The sequence below is a fragment of the Kogia breviceps genome, chromosome 2 (genome assembly GCF_026419965.1).
Source record: "Kogia breviceps isolate mKogBre1 chromosome 2, mKogBre1 haplotype 1, whole genome shotgun sequence".
Taxonomy (NCBI): Eukaryota; Metazoa; Chordata; class Mammalia; order Artiodactyla; family Physeteridae; genus Kogia; species Kogia breviceps.
In genome coordinates, this window is record NC_081311.1 from 85,710,016 (window position 1) to 85,722,499 (window position 12,484).

At 39.0% G+C, this 12,484-nt stretch overlaps 1 protein-coding gene across 2 annotated transcripts in view; it reads left to right on the forward strand.

Annotated features, from left to right (window-relative positions):
* FMN2 (formin 2) overlaps nucleotides 1–10,286 on the forward strand; it is a 311,085-nt gene extending 300,799 nt beyond the window's left edge. For both annotated transcript variants that reach the window (XM_067025752.1, XM_067025753.1), the window contains 2 exons: nucleotides 7,151–7,232; nucleotides 8,751–10,286. In XM_067025752.1, the coding sequence (XP_066881853.1) occupies nucleotides 7,151–7,232; nucleotides 8,751–8,777 (109 nt within the window). In that variant the 3' untranslated portion in view covers nucleotides 8,778–10,286. The remainder of the gene's footprint in view (nucleotides 1–7,150; nucleotides 7,233–8,750) is intronic.
* The last annotated feature ends 2,198 nt before the right edge of the window (nucleotides 10,287–12,484 follow it).

The window sequence follows — 12,484 nt, forward strand, 5'->3', positions numbered from 1 at the left end:
AGGGGACCCCGCGCCCCTGCCCCGGCGGGCAGTGAACCTGGCCGCCCGACACTCACTTAGACCAGATTGTTACTGCCCAGTGGCAGGAGTGGCTCCCTTCTCATTCCATTGAATGAGGATAGAGAGCCTATCTGTCTTCTTAATGAGGGTGAGGCCGCCTCGCCCTCATTAAGCAGATACCTCACCCTCACCCTCACTAAGAAAGTGTTTGCTCTACAAAGTAGATAAAGATTACTCAGCCTGCGGGCCACAGGGACGTGTGGTTTGTCTTCTCTGTATCTGTGTCACTGTAGCATCTCACAAACTGTCTTTACAATGAATCACATTGAACTTTTTGTATGTTTGCCTTACAATAAATGGGTCTGGGGCTTGGGAAGGAAAGTGCAGAGAAATATACATTGTTATTAGGAGAGAAATCAGAAACCACTCTCTCTGTTTAGAACAACCTTTAGTATAAATGTATCCAGTTGTATTAAGAACAAAATTATTATTGCAATTTAAACTAGTTTCTTTTTTGTAATTGAAGTATAGTTGACTTACATTATGTTAGTTTCAGGTGTACAACATAGTGATTCAGTATTTTTATAGATTATGCTGTTTCAGGAAATTCTGTGATAAAAAAATATTTGTCATTCTGTCACCTACCTTTATCTTCTCTGTGATATAAACCTTAAAAATATTCTCAGTCTCCTGGACTAAAATTTTCTTTGCTTAATAACTTCTAAGCTTAATATCTTAAAGCCAAATGAAGCTGTTACAACTGCAAATTTTTGCATGTAGGGAATAAAAATCTATATAGATGTATTGACATTTATTTAGCTTCTTTTTAGGTTACATTTACAACTTTAGTTTTTTAAAGATAAATTTAGGATAAGAGTTTTCTTGAAATTTTAAGCTTTAACACATAGAGATGTGATGTTTTCCTCCGGTCAGTTTTGCCAAGACAACAGTTTTAATGGAGGACTCATCTCATAGTCACATTACTCACAAAATGCTCACTCCTTATCCTGTATTCTCTGTAGCATCACACAATCTGTCATTACTGACTAATGGTGTCACACTTCTCTACCTTGATAAGCTTGAATTTCAGGTTTCACATTCATTCCAGCCTTACTTGACGTCTTCCCAAACAAGCTGCTGAATGGGCAGGTCGGGTGGTGCCGTATCTTAGGATCTTCTCACCAGAGACGCTGAGCGCTGTCATGTCCTGCCCAACTGTGAGTCAGACTCCTGGCTGCCCTAACCTTGCAGACCCAGCTGTGGGAGGTGGAGGGTGGTGTGTGGGGGAGAAGCCCTGGCAGCTGACAGGACTGCCTCCAGGACCAGGAGCTGTATCTGTGTAGCTGGGACTGAACTCAGAGCATTATTGCTCTAATTTGAGGCTCATTTAAATGAGCTTAGTTGTCTGGTTTTCCCCTTTAGAGAAGACAGGAATTTTTTTAAAGAAGAGAGAGGCTCTACGTAAGGCAGATATGCTGGCACCGCGAGGAGTGATCACAACGTGCCATTTTAGGAACAGACAGACAGAGGATTTAAAACTGGCTGTGAGGTCAAGTCCAACAGAGCACAGTGTGGCGTCAGAGTGGGTGAGCATCTGTCTACGCCTTTGGGGCCTTGAGGGAGGCCTGAGTCCGCACATCACAACAGTGATGAAGGTGGCATCAAGTAAAGGTTAAATATTTCCATTTATTTAAGAAAGAGAAAAGTTTCATATTTTCAAAAAGTCTATTCAAAATTGGTTATACAAAGATTGGTCCTTGTAGGGAGTGAGTTTCCACTTACTGGGAATCACCCATTCATTTATCTCTTTCTGACCCATTGCCAGGACAAAAGTTAGGAACAAAAAATATTTGCTCAAATTGGTCACCTACTCTGTGTGCCAAACCTGATTCCATCTGTTGTTTTTTGTTTTTTCCCATGATTAAATTCTCCCTTAAAAGATCAAGGAGCACCTCATATTCTTTTATTACTTTTGGTCCTTCATTTGAGGGATAAGTGCATATTTTTGAAAAGTATTCAGCACATTGTTGTGTCTGAAGTTTTATGGACAATAAAAGATATTACACCAAAATTTAACATAAACATCAAATTTCATGGTCATGATATACTGTTTGTATCCTTCTGTTCTATCTACCTTTCCTGTTTTCTAGTCTCTGCTTTCTGTGTTGTTGTTTTTCCAAAACCACTAAAAGTGATGAGAGAAGAGTTTTCTTTATCACATCATTTGTTTTTGTTCATATTTTCTTTGTTGTCTGTATTTCTGATTAGAAGTTGCAGTTGTTCGAATTAGCCTACCAAAGATGTCATCTGAAAAATTTTTACTTCCCTTTTTAGTTATCTAATAAGGTAAAAATCTTTTTTTTAGTTTATTTTATTGAAGTATAGTTGACTTACAATGTTAATTTCTGCTGTACAGCAAAGTGATTCAGTTATACATACATATATATTTTTATATTTATATATAAAAATATTATATTTTAAATATATTTATAAATATATAAAATATTTATATTTATATTCTTTTCCATTATAGTTTATCATAGGGTATTGAATATTGTTCCCTGTACTATACAGTAGAACCTTGTTGTTTACCCATCCTATATATAATAGTTTGCATCTGCTAATCCCAAAATCCTAAGCCATCCCTCCCTCAACCCCCTCCCACTTGGCAACCACAAGTCTGTTCTCTATGTCTGAGTCTGTTTCTGTTTTGAAGATGTTCATTTGTGTCATATGTTAGATTCCACATAAAAGTGATATCATACAGTATTTGTCTTCTCTTTCTGACTTTGCTTAGTATGATAATCTCTAGGTCAATCCATGTTGCTGCAAATGGCATTATTTCATTCTTTTTATGGCTGAGTAATACTCCATTGCATATATATATAACATCTTCTTTATCTGTTCATCTGTTGATGGACGTTTAGGTTGTTTCCAAGTCTTGGTTTTTGTGAATAGTGCTGCTATGAACATAAGGGTGCACGTATCTTTTTGAATTATAGTTTTGTTCGGATACATGACCATGAGTGGGATTGCTGGATCATATGGTAACTCTATTTTTAGTTTTTTGAGGAACCTCCAGAGTGTTTCCTACAGTGGCTGCCCCAAGTTACATTCCCACCAACAGTGGGAGGGTTCCCTTTTCTCCGCACCTTCGCCAGTATTTGTTATTTGTAGACTTTTTGATGATGGCCATTGTAAATGGTATGAGGTGATACCTCATTGTAGTTTTGATTTGCATTTCTCTAATAATTAGCAATGTTGATCATCTTTTCATGTGCCTATTGGCCATCTGTATGTCTTTGAAGAAATGTCTTGATCTGCCCAGTTTTCATTTGGGTTGTTTGGTTTTTTATTACTGAATTGTGTGAGCTGTTTGTATATTGGAAATTAAGCCCTTGTCAGTTGCATCATTTGCAAATATTTTCTCCCAGCCAGTAGGTTGTCTTTTCATTTTGTTTATGGTTTCCTTTGCAGTACAAAAGTTTGTAAGTTTGATCAGGTCCCATTATTTTTGCTTTTATTTCTGTTGCCTTGGGAGACTGACTAATAGGGTAGAATCTTGATTAACGAACGCCCTGGCAGTGCCTTTTGTGTGAATGCAGCCACATTAAAAAGAAATCATCTTCGTGAATCATGCACAAGAGCTATGAATCCATACGCCAGCCACAGACCCCTCCTAACTGGAGGTTAAACTCAAGTGTAGGCCAAGGACTGTCCCCTTCAGCCAAGCTCTGACTTCCTCCTTCCTCATGTGACTGCTTTCTCTTTATAAATGAACTACTATTCCTCTTTTCACTCCCTTCCTCCTTTCCAAATAAGACGTGTAAGTCATTTTTGTTATTTGAAAAGTTATCACCACTGTGCCTTTTCACTTAATATCTAGTTATGAAATGAACATCTTCTTCCTACTCAGTTTAGGAAATTTTAGCTCTCATTGAATGAGGGGCGAGGCAGGAGGGAAGAGGCCTGCACTTGGAGCCGAGAACTCGTCCTGGCCCCCAGAGGGAGGCCCAAGTAGGAGGACACTCGGGGGCCCTCTCCCTTCCGGCTTGCCTCATTATTTTCCCTCTTATTTCTGCCAACTCTGGCGGCAAGCTCACCTCCAGGGACACGTTCTTTTTTCCTGCCTAAAGTGTGGGGAAAATGTCTTGTTGTCAGAGTTTCGTTGAAATAAAATTGGCCTTTGGAAGATGCAGCATTTGCTAAGAGACTTAGGATGCATGGGCCCCAAGGGAACTGCAGGGAGCCCATTCCTGCGGTTTGGGTGTCGCCCACGGGCACCCACATCAGATAAGACTGCTTCCGAGTGCGTCCTGGTTGGGGGGGGGCGGTTTACAGTGGGGGAACAGACACCTGACCCAGCACAGACACGCGGGGGCCCGGGATATGCGTTTTATCTGATTCTCCGTGATTCCCCTGACTTTGAGCGACAGCTCGGGAGCCATGTGCGCAGCCGGGGTCTGGGGACACAGGGACCACTCACCCCGGTCGGACAGGGAAGCAGCGGGGCAGGGGAGCTCTGGCCTCGGTGGTGGGTCCCAGGCAGCAGGGGCCCCGCGGTGCCCCCAGGTTACTCTGTACAAGCCCTCTCCCCTCAGCCTCAGCCGCATTTCCCCTTCCAAGAAAAGTATGGAAAATTAAGATTTCTCTTTGAAACGAAGCTCAGCTGTCGACCTGCTTCCGAAGTATTTCAGGAACCCCACCCGCCAACCCCAGGGTCCCCTGGGGCACAGTCCCCGAGCCTGGCACTGGGCTCCGAGCGCCCCAGCCTCTGTGCGCACGGGCCTCTCCCCTGACAGACGCCGGGCTTAAGTGTTCTTAGGCACCTTAGCCCGGTGCCTAGTCACTGTGAGGGTTCCCTGACCGCTCTCTCTAGCTCTCTTTGTGTCTGCTTTGGGAATGGCTGGACTTGCTTTTGTGTAAAATTTAATATGATCGTATTAGACTCAGCTTCCTGTGATACTTAGAAAAAACTGTTTTAAGAACAAAATAAGTAAGATAGTGAAAAAATTAAGATACTTTGGTGATTTATAAACGTGTGAAGTAGATTTTTTTTAATGTCACAAACACTTTAAAGAGCTCCAAGTAAATTTAAAAGGGGATCTACTCGATTTTTGCTAACTGCTAAAAAAAAAAAAAAGTTTTCCTTAATTTCTTGTCCAAATATTTCAACTTATATTAACTGGTAGTTATTTCAGAGGAAGACTGGAACTCTGCAATCCTTAGTTTGTTATCATGTGTTTGTATTCAAATGTTTGGAGAAAAGATTAAAGGCAAATTTATGGCTTGGGAAGAAAGTAGTAAAAGTGGTGACAATGGATTGTCTTCTAAACTTTCATCATTTTCTGGAATTACTGACATTAGCAACTCAGCAGGCATTTTACATCCAAAAGGAGTTACTTTGATCCGCCATGCTTTACTGTGGGTTGCAGCAGTAACCTCATAGCTGCTGTACTCCATGATTTGTTTCCTCCTGTTGTTTAGAAACAGGGGTTCTTTCAACTGCATAAGAGATGAATTCTATAATTAGAACTTTTACCATCAGGCTCAAGAAATGTATTTAAAACTCATTTCTTTCAGGAAACAGGTTTCAAGATCTAAGTCTTTTATTAAGATAAGTCATAGCCTTCTCAGTTTCTCCAGAAATACTCTGTTTTTAATTCCCGAGGAAAACCACAGTAATAAAAACAAATTAACCTAATAGGTTATTTTCTTTCTTATGGCACCTATTTTTATTAATAGAATTCCAGTTTACAGATTTCTTACTATTTGTTTAGTTAAAGCAATCATTGGTAACATTTTACAGTATTTTATAAAGAACTCTTTTTATATATAAATATGTCTGTTTATGAAGTCATGGACTGATTTTTTTTAAACATCCTTATAGGATTATAATTGCATTACTATAAAGAACTTTTAAAGTAAAACTTTTTGGACCTTTGCAGCAGCTCTGTGTGAATTTTTTTTTTTTTTTAGTTTTTATTTATTTATTTTATTTTATTATTATTATTTTTTAACATCTTTATTGGAGTATAATTGCTTTACAATGGTGTGTTAGTTTCTGCTTTACAACAGAGTGAATCAGTTATACATATACATATATCCCCATATCCCCTCCCTCTTACATCTCCCTCCCTCCCACCCTCCCTATCCCACCCCTCTAGGTGGTCACAAAGCACCGAGTTGATCTCCCTGTGCCACGCGGCTGCTTCCCACTAGCTATCTATTCTACGTTTGGTAGTGTATATATTTGTCAGACGCTGGGTAACGTCTGCTCGCTCTGCCCTCTGTGTCCCTCAGGAGGGACAAGGGCTCGATACTGCAGAACAGCATCACTTAGCAGATCACACATACACTACCAAATGTGTAATCTTCTTAGTGATGTTGTTCTGCATAACCAACCCCTGTCCCTCCTGAGGGACACAGAGGGCAGAGCGAGCAGACGTTACCCAGCGTCAGACAGCAGAGCCAGATTTGCTGCACAACCTCCCTCCCCATGACGTCCTCTTTTAACTGTTCTCTGGTAAACCCAGTACTGTTTTCCCTTGGAGCGTGTGTTTAAAAAGAAATCCTAGACACGTTCAAACATTACTGCTCACTCTATATTTTCTGCTTTCGAATGACTCATTCCCATGCTTGACGAAGCTCAATTCTTTAAAAAATGCCCCAAGTATTCATTGCACAGACTTCCGTGCCTGGAGAAACGCAATGTGGAAACTGAACCTGAGACCATTTTAAAGAAACATATGGGTTTTTATATAGTACTGCTTGTTTAATTATTTAATGCTTCTGATGTATGTAATAGTGCCAGCCCCATTTATGTAATGGAGCCAAGCTCAGCGCCCTCACCTGAAAATGAAGGCTATTTCTTTACTGTCCTTCGAATGTAAGACTCCGTTAGTATAGGAGAAAGTGTAGCCTAAAAATATAAATGTGCTGTATTCTATTCTGTTCCACATCCTTGGATTCCAAGTTAAGAACCACTAGGTGAACTGGCCACTAGCTCTAACATTCTGTTTTTAAATCAAATATCGGGTGACATTGTGGTATGTGGTATTATTTTTCTCTAATAAGTCACCAGCTATAGGTGGATTGTAGTGAGCTTTCTAAATCTTTGTTTAAATTGTGTGTTTTCTCCCCCACCCAGAGTAAAAGAAGCTGAAGAGGTGTGTAGGCAGAAAAAGGGAAAATCACTTTATAAAATAAAACCAAGACATGACTCTGGAATTGTAAGTATTTATCCTGTTTTTTTAACTTGTGATTTTCTTTGGCTTTTAAGCACTCTTTTCTCAATATATACAAATTCATCTAATAATATTTTAATTATTTTCCTCTTAAGTTTGAACAAATAATGAGCCTCTGTCTTAAAGAATCTCCTTTTCCTTCTGCCTTTAATCAGGCCCCAAAGGCTAAAAGAATCTCAGCGTTCAGCATTCAAAGACTAACAATTAAGATAAATCCACTGAGGGGGTGCGTGTATGTGTGTGGGGTTGCTGGCAGAGTTGGGGGCCATCGTTCACTTTCCTCATCACACACGGGTCACAGCACAGCTGTTGTCATTGGTGAGCACCCTTGGGATCTAACACCTGAAATGCCAGGTGCAGTGTTGTCCTCTACCGGGACCAGGGCTCCGGCTCTATGGAGTCGGGTGCCCAGCAGCTGTCAGGCCACAGCCGGAGTGTAACAAGCCAAGGTGTTCCCTCTTTGTCCGCTCTCCCCTTCAAAATAAAACGCCAATTTGTGCCCCCAGAGAGGAAAGAGTGGTGGAAATGACGAGCTTTCCCTTGTGATACTTTCAATGTTTTGTTGAGTGTTCGAGGGGTTGTCATTTGACCCCACAGAGTAAGTAAATGATGATGTTTTAGCCCTTAACATAGGAGCAGTTTGAATTGAGTTAGTCTAATATAGTCTAAATGGAAGATATTCAAATAACCCAAATTGGAATACGATTAAACAGCTTTATTTAGAAAAAGTTAGAAATTATATCTTCATTTAAAAGATATTTTCCTTTCAGTTTCTCTGTATAAAAACCATATGTAACAAGTATTATATTATGGTTTGGTTTATGTTCTGTCTTTTTGATGAAAGTACAATCTTAAAGTACATGTACAGAATGAGCAGGAAGAGTTATTTATTAACTACAATTACGGTATTATAAGGATAGAAGAGAATTAAATCACATTAACCATGAGATGAAGCCTCGATTCAATTTTCATATTTATGTATTTGCACACATAAATATGAGAAAATGAGAAAGGTGAGCTGGTATTCCTTCATGTCTATTAGAAGCTAATTTTCAAAACTTTGTTTTTCTCAAAAACATTCAGTGATTTGTCTTAGTGAAAATTCTAAAAGTTAAAACAGATTCTACTTCTATTTTTTTTCCTTTATCACCTTGAGGATCTTTAACCTTTTTTCTTTTTTTTTTTTTTTTCGATACGCGGGCCTCTCACTGCCGTGGCCTCTCCCGTTGCGGAGCACAGGCTCCGGACGCGCAGGCTCAGCGGCCATGGCCCACGGGCCCAGCCGCTCCGCGGCATGTGGGATCCTCCCGGACCAGGGCACGAACCCGTGTCCCCTGCATCGGCAGGCGGACCCTCAACCACTGCACCACCAGGGAAGCCCTAACCTTTTTTCAAAGAATTTGATCCAAATGAAAAGACCTTGTTTCGGCTATTCTAAACATCATACATTTTTTAAAGTTCTTCCTTCTAACTATAACTCTTCCCTGGTGCATTTATTTTCAGAAAGCAAAAATAAGCATGAAAACCTGAACAATGAAAAGCAGAACGAAAATGAGTCCCTGCAGCCACTTCCACAGAATTCAGCCGACCTGAGGGCAGGAAGGAAACTCATCATTTTGATCACTTTTCTTCTTGGCCTCTTGCATAATCTTTGTGTTTTCCAGACAGTACACTGATTGTTGAATTCTACTGTATATTTAAAAAAAAAAAAAAAAAAAAAAGCAAAAGCAGTAGGCCAGTGGAGAATGTGACACTTTTTCTTTTTGTAAAAGTTTATGGTATTTTACCGATAGACCAAAACAGCATGTGTAAGAGGCAGTATCTGCATTAATTCTGAACATGCTAAACAGTAACCTCCAATTTACTGATGTGCGAATAGCCCTGTCACAGTGAAACACGTTCCTTTCTACTGACAACCAATACTCCCCATCACTGCATTTAGAGTTATGGTTAAAATGTTATTTCTAGTGAATTGTTTGTATCAGTTTCACATCTACATATAAATTTTCTATTTTGAAATCGAAGTACCATTTATATGTGTCATAGTCAAGGCTTTCCCAGCTCTTGGGTTGGTCTCTGTAACAATATATTTGTGAAAGAAGATTATCATTTTTTTTAACTCATCAGATAATGAATAGTAAAGAATATAGCAAGAGGAAAACCCTTCTATAAATCATTTAAAATAGGCAGGAATCAGAAACGAGGGTGTTTATCAACTATGTCCTTTGGGACCTTACATAAAGCCAATCTGCAGCAAAGGTCAATTAAACCAAAGTTGTGCCTCTCTGTACTTTTACCATTGTCCTTCACAAAGAAAATGACACAGTACTTTGAAGGAATTTAAATAAATGATGCTCATAAAATTGCCAAACATGACTGACTGTTGGCCAAAAAAAGAGTAACTTTTAGATGGATTGGCATCTACGTAGAACTTGTTAATTAAACCCAGCTGCCTGAGTATTGTGACCTGACTGGGGTTGTCTTTATGTGTTATGGCAGTTGATTAAAAACTATGAAATGAGTATGCAAGGATTTATGACCTAAAGGAGCCTAGGAAAATATTTTATTTTAGATTGAGAGGAAAAAAGTAAATCTTCCACTTTCTCTGAAAGTATTTTAAAGTCAGCTCCTGATGCATTGTGATGGTTTTGTCTAACATTAATAGATATTTTTTAAAATTCTTTTAATGATATGTTTTGGGGTACAGCTGTGAATAAAGGGGAGAATGTGTTGCTAATGTAAACCAATTATGGAATCAACTTAAAAAGAAACTCTGAATCATAACTATGTTTGTATTTATGTAGAGTACTGTCCTTAGCTTTCAGTCTGTAGTCGACATGCACAGACACAGTAGTGGCTCTCGGGTTGCCGTTCTGCTGTTCTCCTGTCTCCTTTGGCCCCTCCATGTGTACATGACTTTCTTCAATGATATAATAGGGCATTTAACAGAGATCGCTATGTGCAATACTGTATTTAGTGTTTCTATTTTAATTTTTCTAGGATGTTAATTTATATGAAAATAAAATGAATAATAAAAGAGTTCTGTGCCTATTGTGTATGTATCACCTAAAGATACTTACCATGGGGGTGGAATTAAGTTAGATCGTCTATGTCTGAAGATCTTTTTAAGTTATTATTAATTTAAAAAAATAAATCTATTTTATTTATTTTTATTTTTGGCTGCGTTGGGTCTTCGTTGCTGCGCACGCATGGGCTTTCTCTAGTTGCGGCGAGCAGGGGCTACTCTTCGTTGTGGTGTGCGGGCTTCTCATCGCGGTGGCTTCCCTTGTTGCAGAGCACGGGCTCTAGGCACACGGGCTTCAGTAGTTATGGCACACAGGCTTAGTTGCTCCATGGCATGGGGGATATTCCCAGGCCAGGGCTCATATTCCCTGCATTGGCAGGCGGATTCTTAACCACTGTGCCACCAGGGAAGCCCCCTATTATTAATTTTTATTGGAGTATGGTTGCTTTACAGTGTGTTAGCCTCCACTGCACAAAAAAAAAATGATTCAGCCCTACACATAAGATATCCCCTCCCTTTTGGACTTCCCTCCCATTTAAGTTACCACAGTGCATTAGGTAGAGTTCCCTGTGCTATACAGTATGTTCCCATCAGTTGTTTGTTTTATACATACTATCAATAATGTATATGTGTCAGTCTCCCAACTCTTCCCACCCCACCCCTTTCCCCCTTGGTATCCATGCATGTGTTCTCTACATCTGTGTCTCTATTTCTGCTTTGCAAATAAGATCATCTATACCATTTTTCTAGATTCCACATATATGCGTTATTAAACGATATTTGCTTTTCTCTTTCTGACATACTTCACTCTGTATGACACTCTCTAGGTCCATCCACATCTCTGCAAATGACCCAACTTCTTTCCTTTTTATGGCTGAGTAATGAAATTCAACTCAGTTCATTAAGTATGTATGGATTATCAACTAATACCTGTAATTAGAGAGATATCAAAATATAAATTAGTTTACTTTGGTAAAATTGATCCAAATACATTTCTAATCATTTCAAATGCTTTAAGTTTGCCAGTTCTCCCTGTACCAAAGACTTATCTAGTTTCTGGACCACCAATCTTTGCTACTCTTTCAAGAATGGGAACCAAGTAACAATAGCACTTGAGTCCTAATGACAGGCTTAGCCTGAATTATTAATTTGCCAAACCTATTTAAGAAAACTGCAAGAAAACATAAGATTCCTGTTATCTTTCCAGAAAAGATCACTGCAACTTAATTTTATATTTGTTGGGTCAAAATTCCCTATATTATGTGGGCCTTTGTGCAGAATGTATACTCACATATCTTCTTAGGAAATTTTTTTTTAAATCTTTTTTTTTGTTAATATTGCCAAAGAGCTTTAATTTTTTTCCTCTTGAACAGAACAACTCATCATCCATGGTTAGACAATTTTCCCCACAACACCCAACACCATTGATGTTGTTATGACTAAACAAATTGGCTTTCTTATTTTATGGCAAAAAAATAAGTGATTTGAAGTAAATATCAATATATTATGAAACACTGTTTACAAAGCTTACTTAGTATTTAATCATATTCATGACCTCCATAGCAACCACCTCATTTAATGATGTATCTACTTTAAAATTAACTTGTTAAGTACTAAAAAGCATGTTTTCTTACTAAAAAATTTAAATGTGACATTAATCACATTTGGCTTGGCAAACACTTGTAAAAATGTTGATTGGAGTCTACCTTCATGTTATAGTCTTAAAATAGGCAGAACTGCTTGTAATTTTCGTATTTTGCACTTTTAAAAGGATCTGTTTTTACTGTTTATCATACCTTGATTCTATACACCAAGGTAAAAACAAGGGTGTAGGTTTCTATTTGCAAAGCACATTAAAAATAAAACATTCGTAACATGGACAATCTTGTCTCTGAAAAACCAAGCTGGAGACAATTGTTCTATTTCTCGTTTTGTTTTTCAAAATTCTACCACTCCATTTATGTCATTTTTGCTGTGAGATTTTTTTTTAAATTAATTAATTTGTGGCTGCGTTGGGTCTTTCTTGCTGCATGGGGTCTCTTGGTGCAGTGCACGCGGGCTTCTCACTGCCGTGGCTTCTCTTGTTGCAGAGCACCGGCTATAGGCGTGCGGGCTTCAGTAGTTGTGGCACGCGGGCTCAGTAGTTGCAGTGCGTGGGCTCTAGGGAGCACTGTCTCAGTAGTTGCGGCACACGGGCTTAGTTGCTCTATGG